Here is a 15,162-nt window from a genome sequence, read left to right on the forward strand (position 1 = left end):
TTACTTGTATTATCCGTATAGTATTGCGTAAGTGTTATTACAATTCTCATTTCTCACTTACCTTCATTAGTTTCCGACACAAAAGCCTCTATTTATTTTGGACAAAATTATCTTCGTTTTAAATATTTATATATTTTGCCATGGGGTAGTCAAACGCCGCTTGTTTATATCGCCGAGATACTTTTCGTCAATTCTGCTGGACAATTTTACTTTTTTTGTCAATCGAACACTTCTGCTGTTGTTCATATCGATGTGTTTGCATCATAGAGTATTTTACGACGAATTCCGACGTTCGCTAATCAAATTGAATCATCCTGATAGCATACCTTACCATAATAATGAACTAGTTCAATTTCATAACTCAACTAAATAAAAAAAAATAAAAAAAATAAAAATAAATTGGGTAAATTTATTTAACAAATGTTTTTTTCTATTGTTTAAAAAGTTGTTAATTTATAGGTATGAAACGGCAAACTTATACAGCTCCTACATACTGATTCAATTGATTTGTGGCATGCTTTTTCTCGCCTCTGTCATTTTTCAATTATATCTGGTAATAAACTTGATTCAAGTGCTATTTTTAGCGGTTCAACGAAATACGATGCGGCAATATGCTGTCAGCTTGCAATAGTTCCATTTAGAACATCAAGAATATAAATTTTAATAAGTTTCCATTTTAAATGAAATTGCAATTTTCAGGAGGCGAAACACATCGACATCAATGTTGGTATACTCTCAGTGGGATTTTTAACTAGTGCCGCAAATCTGTTCGTTAACTACTTTTTCGAGAAATTGGCTACCGATTGTTATGGTTAAATGGCTAATTGTTTGTTTGAATCCAATTGGCAATCTCTTCCGATAGATTTGCAAAAGTATTTCACTCTATTGATTGGGGAATACGCAAAAACCGCTTTATTATCATGGGTTCAGTGTAGCGGTTTTGAATTCGGAAACATTTTGTACAGTAAGATAGAAATAGTCGAAAATTTAACGAGAATCAATTCTTATTCATTTTCTATTTTGAATCGATTGCAGTTGCTAAGAACGGTCTTTACTTACTACATGATGTTTAAAACGCTAGCATTCAAATAAAGTGTGAGTGTGATGGAGCTATGATCTAAAAAAAACTATTATGATCTAAGAAATATTATGCAATACTCTTTCAGCATCTACTCGCAAATCAATCGAATCATCATTTGTGTGGTTTTCTTTTTGAAACAAAATTTTTATTGGAATCACAATGCCACAAAGACGTTTCAATTAACTGGAGAGAAATCATAAACTGTGGAATTTATATCTGTTCGTCATGAAGCGGTAGCACAATTCAAAGATATTGTACGCGATTGCAATCGACGTTAATTTCAATGTGCACTTTATTTAATTGAATATATAATCGATGCGAGCGCATCAACAGAAGCAATTCCAACTGAAATCAATCAATAGGTTTATCGCCGAGTGCATTGTGCATGAAATTAAATTTTATTACTATTATGCACTTGACTCATCCAAAAGTTCCATTTGAAGCAACTGCATTGTTCCTTCTTGCCAATAGACTACACATCAAGAAAAAAACGAGAAATGTTTTGAGAAAAAAAATCATTGAAAATTTATTCCGTAAAAATATGCAGAAAAAAAGAAAAGAAAAAAACAATCTCGATTTCATTGAAAAAAAAGGGCCTTATTCTTAGCAGAAGTTCTGCTTCGTAAACATCACACCACTTAAAAACTAATACAAACAATTAAAGTACAACGATATGTGTGTAGTATGATGTTGTTCTTTCTTCTTCTTCTTCTTAAAAATCCGAGCATTTAATTAAGTTTCAGCACATAAATATGGTAAATATAATATCCAACTAAATATTGCGAAATTGTATGCATTTCAAAATGTATATTGTTTTTGTGTGTGCAGTAATAATTTAACGTTACGATAATATATATGTCCTAAGCAAATGCACACGAGATAGAATTTACGAGCTACTCCACTTGAGGCTTTTATGTACGTAATGTTCTTTTCGACGATGGTTCTGTGTGTCGTCCGTGTGGACGAGAGACCGTGTATAGAGAGCATCACGATTTGCATTTTACTCGCTCAACATCAGTAGCTGAAGTGAAGCGAGTGAATGATTTTATTTTTAAAATGGGTCATTTACCCGAAAGCACCGAAAAAAACAAACAAATTTATTACGTGGCATTTGAAATATTGTCGAAAATTGTGAACAAATTTCCCGAAATGTATATCATGTCAAATAATGTATTCCAAAGACATTTTAATTTTAACCAGGCGCATATAAAAAGCGAACAAAAATATTTTACACTCAATTTATAGCCGTAATAGTTTACGAGTAATGGTCCACAAAACGAGCGATTTCTTCTGCTGTTTCGAGTATAAATGTCTTTCGAATCAATTAATCCAGAAATAGTTATTGAGACATTCTGAATCAGAATATGAAGTCCCTAGACAATAAAAAAAGAAAACAATCCGACATAAAAATAAAGAAAACGCATATAAATTTATGAATAAATATATCTCAACTGGCGTCTTGTAGTCGACTACAAATTATACAAAATCTATAAATCTGGTTTCTATCGTCAAAGATCAGATGACAAAACATTTCCTGTTCAACACGTTGTTTCACACCGTTGAAAAGTTTGCACATTTTTTATTTGTTTGCACCGGAAATTCTCCCCTTCAGCTTAACAGCTACACTCTTATCGTTTAATCTACCGACAATAAACATCTACTCATATTGTCGTTCCACTTAACCGAAACAGAAAAGAAGAAATTCGCACGAAATTGAATAACGTTTAAAAACAAACTTTACAGTGTATAGGAAAATAGCACCTCTTCGCCTTAAAGTAATATGACACATGAGAAATAATTGGGTTTCGCAGGAATGATTTACACTTAAATAATAATGTCTGGTTTGTCTGAATTTACACTAAAAAAAAATCTTAAAATATACGATAATTTTCGGGAGCTATAAATCTAGGTTAAGTAAATGTCAAGCGATGAATGTTCGGGGAAGCCTGGATTCAATAAATCACCAAATGGGCTGAATGCATCGAATCCACCGTCCAATGGGCTGAGACATGGTTCGGGGAAATGCAATGAATCTGTGTCCGAGTCAAGGAATAGCCCGATGTCGAGGCCACTCGACATTGTCATCGACGGTGGAGGTGAAAGCATTGTGCTGATGAACGGTTTTGTGGATTGTGTTGAGGACAGCGGTGGACTTAGGCATGGTTCAGACAAATGCAATGATTCTCCATCCGATTCGAGCATTAAACCTAAATCAATTGGACTATCTGTTGCGGATGATGGTGGTGTTAGACACAAAGTGCTGATGTTATTCGGCATTGGCTCATACATTTGTGCCTTTTTCGCTGAATTTTTCTGCGTCATTTTACTCGCCGCCTTTGTAGTTGCTTTTGTTTTTGTTGTTTTTCGTTTGCTTATGGTTTTATTGGCCTTGGTGGTGGTGGTTGCCGTCGATTTTTTCGATTTTCGCTTACTTTTACCCGAAACCGTTTTCGTCTCCACATCAGCGGTATTATTATTTATAGCCATACTGTCATTGTTATTATTCATGTACGTGCTGCTCGTTGGCGCTGGTTGCATTGTGCTCTTGTTAATGATATTATTCAATAGTGTTGTATCGCAGTCCGTTTCGGATGAGTTGAGGATGTCGTTGAGTGTGCTAATGTATTTCATGGCCATGCGAAGTGTGGTGATTTTTGTTAATTTCTCATTGCATTGAGTCGGGTTATTGTCACCAAATGACACCGGTACACATTGACGAAGATGTTCGAATGCACTGTTTATTTCACGCATTCGAATCCGTTCACGGGCATTTGCCGTTTTTCGTCGATATTTACTTAATGGTGCTGCCTTTTGTTTGGATTTTGCTTTTGCCGCACTTTTTTTATTATTACTTTTCGTTTGTTGTGTTGATGTTTGTGGTGTTGCTGTTGCCGGATCCATCGATTGATCGGCCGCGTTCGATTGTTCGGTTGTTTTTGTACTATTTTCGGTTTGTTTGTTGGTATTTCGTGTAGAACGTTTTTGTCGTTGCCGCAACGAATACTTTTCATTGGGTTGATCGGCAATTTCGGTCACCGATATGGCTTGTGATTTTGAATTATGCTTCATTTTGCCCATCGTTGTGTTTGTCTTTGTGTGATGCACAATCGAGTGCTGTGGATGATGGTGGAATTGGTATTGATGGTATTTGTATGAATTGATCTGAAATGAATAAAGAGAAGAGAGAAAAAAAACGAGAGAAAATTAAAGATTGTGTGTACAATACACAGCGAGTACTAAAATTATGCTAATTTTTTTGTGGAAAAGGATGGATTTTTATGATTCATTCATTTAACATTGTGAATTGCGATTGTGCACATTTTACTGAATGATCACGTTCTTACGGCGTTGCATAAGATTTTACCAGATATACACACACAACGGCTTAATGAAGGAACTGTGTTCAAAGGGTGTGACTTGTCAAACACCAGAAATAGAATTTATTATGCTATTAATATTGTGCCAAAGGTCCTGCCTTACAGCAAATAACAGCGCGAATTGAACAGAGATGCGAATTAAAAGCCGACCGAAGAAATGAATAGGAAGAAGAAAAGGAAACAAAAATCACGTCGACATTTGCACATGAATGCGAGTGGAAAATTATCACATCAATTACAATTTTATTTGCTTTTGTTCGCTAATTTAAATGAAATAATGATGTAGCGAGAGATCAGTTACAGTTTGTACGACCAGAAATACACACACACATTCACAAAACCGGGATGATGAGCACCATTTAACCGGTGAAACTATCTGTTCTGTGTGTTTGTGCACTGCACATAGAGCGAATGTGCATTTTCGCGGTCTATTTTACACCTTCTCGATTTATCTTGGTTATGAAATCAGCGCGCACGATGCAAATGTTCTTCTTCTGCTGTGTGCGTCAGAATATTTATGTTTTCTCTTGGTTTTCATTTAGCTTAGTTTCTAAATTACCAAATGACTCACACTGCAACGTACTATACGATAGGTTCTATGCAATTTTCGTGCGTTCTTCACACGTAAATCCCAATTAAAGTGACTAATTTTGAAGTCTAAACAAGCAACGATTCATCTCTCTCTCGTGTGAATGAGAGTGTGTATGCGAATGAAAGCCTAGTGCAATAAACAGCATAGCAAACAAGAAGGAAAAAAATGGCAACAGCAAATGTTTAGTGCCAATTATACAGCATGCGCTTGCAACAAAGTCTGTTTAATGTGCAATCGTCACATGTGATTTACTGATACCATAACGAAATTGTTAAATAAACCAGCCGATGTTATGTGACAACTTGGATTGTTTGATGCGTTTCGGTGTTGTCAATAAAAAAAAACGGAATACTTTCAAATTCATGTCGAAACGAACTCGATTCCTTAACCGTTGCTCGTAAACATTTGAAATATAACCAATTAATTCTCGCATCTATTGAGTAGCACAGACCATTTTTTGCGGTTGTTGCTGTTTGTTTGTTTGTTTTTTTTTATGCACAAAACCCAGTTCGAGATGCAACAAAGAAAGTAAATAATTTAAACGTTTTCGCATTTTATTGTCGCGTTAATTTTTTTTTTCCAGATATAGTTTTCATATCATCGGCGACCCGTTGTAATGGCTTTTAATTGCAGTTTTCATTAAAACACAGTTCGTGTGACACAGCGCAGCATTTGACGTTGATATCGGCGAATAATAATAATGCAAGCACAATCGCAGCGCTGTGTTGACGAGAGATCGTAATTTTATTCAATTAAGACAACAACTGGGCTCTCTCAATTAGTAAGTAGTAAGTTGGAAGGTGGGATAAACACATATCTTCTCGATTGTAATGTTATCCTAAACAATTTCAAGCGGCTTTTAAGCTTCATGTGTCTGTATATCGGAATCACACGACCCCGGAGAATGCTGTGATATCATTAACACCGGAATAAAAATGTGATGAGACTTGTTGATAAGCGCCGACGACGGCGTTCGTTACATTTCAATTTTATAGCCATTATGAATATTTTACTCACGAGTAATGCTCCCGATAGTAATATAAATGAGAAAGAATGTCAATCGGCTGATGAACACTGGATGTGATGAGAATATGACTTCGTTTTTTCTTGATTATTTTCTTCAAATCAGTGCCAAATAAAATCATTTAGATATTTTTCCAGTTTGAAATGCGACACACAGCTATCGGTATCTAATTATTTTCTCGTTTTAATTTTATCAAAAGTCATTTATGATCTGGAATTGATTGGGGATTCAGTTTTGGATCCATTTCGAATTATCACCACGGAAATGGAAATGGTGAACATTTGCATAGTTACACAATTTACACGATTCCCCGACGCAATAGAGACAGAGAACGATCAAGGAACGCATGTTGTACAAATTTGTCTCCGATTTCAGGTTTTTCGTTGTTGCTGTTTTCGCCTTCTTCGTTCACTTAATTAAATTGATCTCATGATTGTCACTCATTTATAAACGCTGATAGTGATGAAGGCGGCAGCATTTAGTACGGAAAAACAAAGAAAAAAAACATCCGACAAGTAGGAAGACCCATTTGAAAAACAAGGTATCATTTTGGAGATCTATATTTAATTGCTGCGGATGTGATACATCAACATTTGATTTGATGCATTTCAATAAATTCGGAAGACGCACTGGCTCCCAAAGAGCCAACAATTTGGGAGTGGTGTGATTGAAACGATTCACTGCATGTGAACAGAAGTTTTCGATTTTTAACTGTGACAGAAGTTAAGAAGTAGCCATAATAGTGGCAATTTAAACTGAAATTGTTTCTTTGTTGATTTTTGTTTCGTTTCATTTCGATCGAAATAGATTGGAGTTGATTTCTTTATGGATTCGTTGTTTTTCTTCTTTTGAGTGTAATTTGTTTCAGTGAACTTGTAAAAAGTCATTCGCCTTGTGCCACACCTCTTCATTATTCACAAGAGATCATCAAGCGCATTGCTCTATTTATTGAGGCTACTTTTTTTCATTCATTCATTCGTTCAATATTAAACGGTAGCATCGGATAAACTGCATTATGAAATTACCGTATTTTGGCGAAGCAGCGCGAGCGCAGAAAAGAAATCTACCGAAATGGGCTCGCTGTTAAGAATGAAGAAAAATGCAAATTGAGGTTTATGCGGTTTAATTTATGGTGTATGAATAGCGAGCATGGCTAGCGCACTCAACAACCATCTCAACACTCGAGATTAAACGATTTGGTTAATACAAACCGAAGGGAAGACAGTCTCTTGCAATTCTCTGTTTACTTATTACTTTTTTTTTGCAAACACAAATGCCCATTCCACATACGCTTTTTTTTCTCTTCTCCACATTTTATGCTGCTCAATGCCGTTTTTGCTCTGATTGTAAATAAAAAGGCGGCAAACATAAATCAATAATAAAAACTCCAAGTGAAAACACTCTTGGCTTTTTTTTCATCTCTTTTCAGCGTCTTGTTTTTTCTTTGCAACGATATCATCGAGTAAATGAATGAAAAAGCGAAATAAATACAAAAGAACGCACTAAATCATATTTTGATTGCTTTGCAATCTTCAGAACTTTGCTGTGATTTTCTCTCATTCCCACTCCACATTCAAGGAGAGTGCAGGAGCGAGAGGAAGAGATTTATTTTTATTATTAAATGTTTTCGCAAAAAAACTTTTTATTTATATGCTTGCTGCTTGACACGAGTCACAATTTTACGATCAAATCTGCCCGCCGAACGCCTCTGTTCTCATCAAAACACATACACATACACTCACAGAACAATTGAATAGGCCAATAAAAAAAAGTTGGGCATTTCAACAACAAAAGCCAAAGAACGACAATAGGCAACACAGAATAGGCATCGAGAACATAAAACGATAATGAACAATTTCACGGTTATTGAATATTTAAATTTAATAAATCGATCCCATTCATGCTGCGCATAAATAATAACATACGCATTACAAATACAAAGAGAGGCAGGGAGAGAGAGAGAGGGAACAAGCAGCGACGACGAATTACACGGAGGCTTGTTCAAACGATTCTCGTCGTTGTTTTCTAGCCAATCTAATTGATTCTAGTTGCGCCGCTACTACTCTTCGCCGTTTTTTTCCTCATTCAACGTAATAGCAATGAGTTTGAGGTTTGCTGCTGTTGTTGTTATTTTTATTGTTGTGTATCGATGGCTTAATAATCTAATCGACGCTAGCACAACTTCAATAGAAAATGAGCCGAAATGAGATCGATTGAATATGGAGAATTTATTCCATTTTCGATTTATTGATTTGAATACGATTTGATGCAGAGAGAGAGAGAGAGGCACACACACACACGAAATCGATTCAAACTCCACAAATGAATGAACGAATAAAATTATATGGAAAATGCCTTAAATTGAACGGCTCAGCGAAAAATTCCGTATGCAATATTCAGTAATGACATGTGCGCCACGATTCATTTCATATTCCTTTGTTTCGGCCTGCTTGCGCCTGATCTTTCTCTCGCTCTCGTCTCTGCATAATTTTCAACTGCATTCATTGAATTCGATACGGACTACTGCATCTAGCATGCACTGGGTGTTCTGGCGGGCATTCTATTTGAATTGTCTCAATTAATTAATAAAATTTATTGAATATCAAATGAAAATGATGAAAATGATTGTCTTTTTCCCGCCATTTGCTGAGAAAAAGGTTATCTTGGTAATGAGAAAACGACTGCCTCTGGGTGTACCAATGATAAATTCTTCTGTTTCGATTGCGTCGCTTTGATGATTGTTGCTTTTTTGTCTTGTTTTTTTTTCGTTGGTGCGGCAATTCACTGTTTTCACGGATCATTTGGTTTTTATTCTCTATTTTCATAATTAAATTAACCAATTTTAATGGTTTTTTTTTGGGTATTTCTCTTGCTCTCTCTCTCTCTCTCTCTCTCTCTCTCTCTCTCTCTCTGCTCGCTCAAATTGATAATTTTTGATTTATCGGAAATTAAAATTCATTTTATAGCTTTGTTCGCCCGTTTCGAGAATATTTATATCGGAATTTGAGAAAATTTATTCGTTTCAAATTTTGATAAATTTTTTGGTTTCTCATATCGAAACAACGTGAAACAATGTCGCCGTCTCTCATTCCAGACCAAAAACTATCAACGCATCGCTTGGAACAAATTAATTAACGTTTTTTTTTCGGAGCTGCACGCAATTCGTATTATGAAACTCCATCGTAACCCATTCAATGAACAAATGTTCGCTTACAAGCGAAAAAAGAACGAAAAACAACAACACACTTCATTCCCTTTGGCTCACGCTTTTCGGGTAACATTTGTTGTTATATATATATATTTTTTTGGTCGGTTTCTCTTTTTCTCCGAGTTGAGCAACCGAAAAATTGTAAAAATCAGCGCTATATTTAAACGTTTGATGTGCACACGTGCGTTTTTAGTCAAACCAAAACGTTCACGACACGATCCGTGTTTATTTTTGGATGAAATAACGATGACATTTTTTTTCGGCTGTTTGGAAGCAATAGAGGCCCTTTGCACAGCGCACGAACTGCACACGTCACAAATGAATGTGTTCTGCGTACAAAAGAGATGAAAGTGGAATCCTCGTATGGACAAAAATAAAACAAATTGTAGCGAACGTGTAGTGAGTGAGGCGAGCGCACACCAGATAGCATGTGCTGTTTTCTGGTGATGCTGCTGCTGCTGCTGCTGATGATGATGAGACGATCTTCATTTTCGATTCGTTTGAATGTTTCTTCTTCATTTATCATGAAAATTGGCTCAAAAGCACTATTAAGTGATTGATCATCTTTTTTAAAGTTGACGCGGCGGCATTTCAGGTTATACGTTCAGGTTAGTATATGCGAAAGAAAGTGTAATGAGGTAAGTTGCCATGAAACCAATTCAATTAAAATGGCTATTTTTACATTAGACGATGACATAAATACGATTTTATGGCCGACGCATTTGAAATGTTTGTGGCAAACGCAAAGCGCTCTCTCAGTTTTTCCATTTTTTTTTATTGAACTGTTTATGGGTTGCAAAATTACTTCCAAACACCGGATGAATAGCGCAATTAAGAAATGAAATAAAAAAAGCAACAACATTCTAAAGAGTTTGTAACGATTGTGCTAAAATACACTTTTGTCATGCTACGGCGACACACGGCCACCTCAAAATTGAGTTGCACATATGCACAACATATGTAAACTATAAAATAACCTGCAGCCATGTTTCATCATTTTAAAGCTCAGCTACAAATGCCGCACAGTTGTTCACTCGAAATAATTCTCAATTTCGTTTCTAATTCAATTGTAGATGAAAAACATGTTTCACATGGCTTAAAATCAATGTCAGGCCTATAAATTGTCCACTGGCGCTACAATTCTTTTACGAATTTTCTAGCGCCCTGTTTTTGCATACACAAAGACTGAACTGAATGCATATCGCAGCGAATGCCAAAAACTTAATTTTCGTAAAATGTTCTGACTCGGAAGATCTCTGTGGTTTGATCAAAGTATTTTTACGCTCGAGATGTGTGTGTGTGTGTGTACGAGCCTTGTTCTCGCGATTGATAGCATTTGTTTTCTGCACACAATAATTCGTAGCATGCATCAGATGTGTCTATTCAATTGCATGAATGCAAACGGTGCTTATGAGTTGCAAATTGTTTATGAAATATCTCAGACAACGGTATGCCTGACGGCTGCATTTAAAGCGCATAATTCGTTTACACAAAAACACGTCACAAATCACAAAACAATTACAAAGAAAAATATTCCGAAAAAAAGTGAAACACATGAATAAAATCGTCAAATGAACCAACAAACATACGAAAGAAATGAAACGGACTCAAGAGTGCAGTGGGGCTGCATGTTTTGAATGGTAAAAGACAAGCGCACATATTCATTATAAAATCGTCAAAAATGAACAATTCTCGACGGTTCGCAGTACGATCGTTATGTGAATGTGGCCGCTGGGCAGTGTTCACTTTTTTCCCTTCATTTTTGATATGCGATCAAGAATTTATTGTATTTTCTCATCTTCGTTTTGATGTAAATTCAATTTGAGAGAGAAAAAGGTCACCACGAAAATGGCCACTTTTCGAATAGGAAAATTGGCAATGGTTACTTTTATTTATCGGTACTTTGAAAAATAATATTTGCTGCGCTGTGCAAAGTTGATGGTTCTCGCAAAAAATCAACAACCAGCAATTTGAAGCTGATTTTGATTAAAGTTTTGCAACAATAATGTGGTAAATGAACATGAAAACGAAAAAAAAATGAGTAAAATAAAATCACAAACAAACCATTTGTTTATTCAATTACTGGCCAATCGCGTTCGAAACCTTAGCTCGTTGAATTCTTTCTGGACGTGGATCACAAAAACGCGGATGAAATTTACTCTGAATGAATAATGCTGTTTGTCGTTGTCGTTTCTGACTCACGCAATTTACGCCAATCGCTTCATGAAAATCGTCCGCAAAAAACTGATTCTCTCGCGTGTTTTTTACGCGAATTTTCTAAATCAACGTCTGTTCAAGTGTCTCTTTTTTGTTGCTTCTCAAGTGTTCTTTTTAATTAACGAGACGTATTTGATGCACTTTTTTTTATGTGACTGTCGTAATTTCGTCGATGTTCTCTCAAATGTTTTGAGTCTAGTCGTTCTTGGTTTTTAGATGAAGAAGAAAAACAGCAGAAAAACAGTTTTCCCTTCTTTGATTCCAACAGTTTTGTTGTGAATGAGTTTAGAGTCCACGGTGGTAAAAAACGACACGTACAGAAATAGAGACGGCAATTGCAAAAATCATGTTCAATTTGCACTATTAAATAGAAAGATAACACACAAAACTAGCATAAGAAATGTGTCTATTTGTGTGTTTGTGTGTGTGCGTTGGCAATTTTTCACGAGAATTCACTTGTACATGCACCCGCTTGCCGCAATCTTCTGTACACCGTGCTCACTCGTACACGTTCGGCCTGTCGCAAAAGTCTCTTGCACTGCAAAATTCAAAAGAACTCGTCTACCACAAGTCGTTTTTAATTTATGATCACCATATTTATATCACTTGTCCGTTTTAGCATTGGTTGCGCATGCAAACGACAAACAAGAACAGAAACAAAGTAAATAGACATCGAGTAGCACACAGTACGACAGCATCAAAAGGAACGAAAATTCTTGGTGCTTGTTACACTTCAAATCCCCGAGATGGACGATATTACGAGCGAGATAGAGATTGAAGAGCGGAAAAAAAGTTCCACTACCGTTGCTGCTGCTGCTTCGGATGATGCTCGATTTCAAGTATTGCTACTGCCGTTTGTTGTAGTACATGCCTTTTAGATGACTACGAACTACCGTTTTTCGATTTGTTGCTGCTTTTTTCCCCTTTTCCACAAATGCATTCAAATTCAAAGAGTCTCACTACAGTTACCAGGCCGCCGCAAAAATATGCAATCGCAGAAATGATAACGAAACGCGGGAATGAAACGATACGAACAGCAGAAAAAAAAGAGACGAAACACAAAAATGTCCATATCAAACATACATTGAATAGTTTCTGTTCATTCCTTTAAGGTATTCGCGGATCTCTGATCGATTTGTTGGGGCTAATTCTTCAGTTTGTGCTCTCGGTTGCTTCACTCAGCTATTTTATGCGTTTTTATGGGCTGTGAAAAAATGTAGTCATAACGACGAACATGCACTTTTCGTTTATATGGCAACCGGTTCGCTTGATTAAGCAAGGACGAACAAATCAAGTCAGCAAGAGAGACACACACTGTCTATTTGCCTTTATTCCTTGTCGCTGGTAATTCTTTTTTCTCTTTCTGCTGTTTGTGTGTGTTCTTTGTCGACTTCGATGAAAATAGAATCGGTGTGGCAATCTATTTTGTAGCTACTCAGCTGACACGATGACTTAAACTGTTGTCACTATTTTGTTTTATTTTCCAACACTTTTTTCTTTTGTTTTTGCCACGCAAATAATATGTTTCGTGTTGTTCTTGTCCTTATCGTCTCTATTTATCACATTTAAATGCATTAAAGAGTCAGTGTTCTTTTGATGATCCGTGAAGAGTGGTTCGTTTTTTTTTCTCGTGGATTCTGAAACACGAATCACTGTGTCTGTCTCTTTGCCACTTTGAAATATCTATTTCTTCTGTTGTCAATAAGACCAAAATTGGAAAGCGCACAACAACAAAATTTAATGACGACAAAACAATTTTTCTGGCTTTTTGGAGTTCTTTTTTTTCAGTTGTCGCTGAGTCGCTGCTAATCTTCTTTCTTTTCGCGCATAAATTATGACCTTTTTTTTCTCATTGACCAAAAATGACGCCCGCGCACCAAATCACATCACAAAATTCACTAAACTGTCCAAAAATGGTGAAGCAGCCAATGAGTTCAAATATTATTGTCACCACTTCAAATAAAACGTTTGACTCAATTCGTGGACTTTTTTTCTGTTTTTTATCCAAATCTTTTGAATGGGAATAATTTTATTCGATATTTTACGGTCTTTAGTCTTTTGATTGTTTTTTTTTCGTCGTCGAAAAATAATCGGTTTTTGTTCACTTGGTTACCGAGGATCGTTGTCTTTGTGGTAGACACAGAAGACGCCTTCACTTTGATATTTTAATAACAATTCAGAAAAAAAAAACTATCAATTTATTTCGATGAAGAAACCAACGCGTTCGTGCACAGAACGTACCAAAAAATTCGACCAAATGTGCGAAGAGCATCAGACGAACTGAGAAAAATGAGCGCTACACACAACTCTCAAGCCTATGGCGCTCGAAATTGAAATTCGATCTTGATCGCAGTGCGACGGAGAATGGAATTGTTGTTTCTTTACAAAATAACATACACGCACACAGCACACAGTGTTCGGTATGCTATGGTGATGGGAATGCATGCACAAGGCGCGGACACACTGAGATCGCTCAGAAATAGGTTTCGATTAACGTGGAAACACGGTAAAGCAAGCCTTCGAACGTGTTATAAACATTTTACATTCCCCCTTCAGTTGACTCACTGGAAGCGAATCATACAGCGATGCGACCGTGGAAAGAGCGAATCAAACGATGAACACCGCATTCAACGTACCATGCGTGCAAGAGAGTTAGATCGACGGATCGATTGTGTGGAATACGTGGGGAAATGTCTCACATGAAATTGACTATGGTTTTTAAGTTATGATATTACCAGTTGAATTGGACGTTGCTGTTGCGATTCGAATGTAGTCCAGTGCACAATGCTGTCGAGATCGAACGTATCCACACCAATCGTTTCGAGCTGTAAGCACAATCCAAACGAGAAAAGAGTGGTGGCACAATGAGGTGGAGATAAGTGCCCGACCGAGCATTTTTTTCATGAGAGTTTCTCTATGCCAAGCTGTGAGTTTCTGTAAAGTTCAGCTAATGAAAATTATCGATAAACACGGTTAAGCGGCGGCAACGAGCTGTACGATCCAATCGATCACCTCTGGTCGTACGTGTGGGGCAAAACCGAATGCGACAACCAACTTCACCAATGATAAATGAGTTTGGCTTTGATAAATTACAGCGCAATCATTGTTTCATTATGTGAACCATTGCATTGCACTTTTTCATTGGAAACGGCAGTGGTTGATGATGTTGGTTTTAGTTCACATTTGCTTTGGATTTAATCCTCTTTAAATTAGTGAAATTGATTTGAAGCAAATCCATGATGGTAGTTTCTTCAATCGGTTCATACATGGATTTTTAAGCTGTTGATTTAGACTCTTTTATTGGCTACGCATTATACAAATTAATTAGCCGTACCTTTCGAAAAATTCAAATTTTATTCGCATAATTTCAATAGCACATAATTTCGTACGCACTCATTTTGAATAAAACATTACCTAGTTGGCAGTCAAAAATTGCCCACCTTCTTTTCCCGTTCATCTCTCTGTCTGGCAATGAAGAGCTAATGAAATCGATTTCACTGTGCACGCTGAACGGCGGAGTCGCCGTGAAATTGCCGTTTTCTGTGTAATTATGAAGTTTTATATTATGAGCTTATTGACATACATTGTTTCGAAAAATATCGTGAGAAGCGAAATCATTGTGTGCTGTGTTTTTTTTTAAATATTTTGCGTCACCAAACGCAT

General features: G+C 36.4%; 1 protein-coding gene across 1 annotated transcript; it reads right to left on the minus strand.

The window, feature by feature from the left end:
• Positions 1 to 1,581: 1,581 nt before the first annotated feature.
• Positions 1,582 to 14,719, minus strand: LOC129574974 (helix-loop-helix protein delilah). The gene is made up of 2 exons (XM_055457709.1): positions 11,347 to 14,719; positions 1,582 to 4,243 (listed from the first exon to the last, which is right to left on the minus strand). Exons 1-2 carry the CDS (start codon positions 11,347 to 11,349, stop codon positions 2,987 to 2,989), a joined length of 1,260 nt encoding a protein of 419 aa, XP_055313684.1. The 5' UTR covers positions 11,350 to 14,719; the 3' UTR covers positions 1,582 to 2,986.
• Positions 14,720 to 15,162: the final 443 nt, after the last annotated feature.

This window comes from Sitodiplosis mosellana, unplaced genomic scaffold (assembly GCF_009176505.1).
Source record: "Sitodiplosis mosellana isolate CC-2019 unplaced genomic scaffold, AAFC_SMos_1.0 Smas_scaffold_1, whole genome shotgun sequence".
Taxonomy (NCBI): Eukaryota; Metazoa; Arthropoda; class Insecta; order Diptera; family Cecidomyiidae; genus Sitodiplosis; species Sitodiplosis mosellana.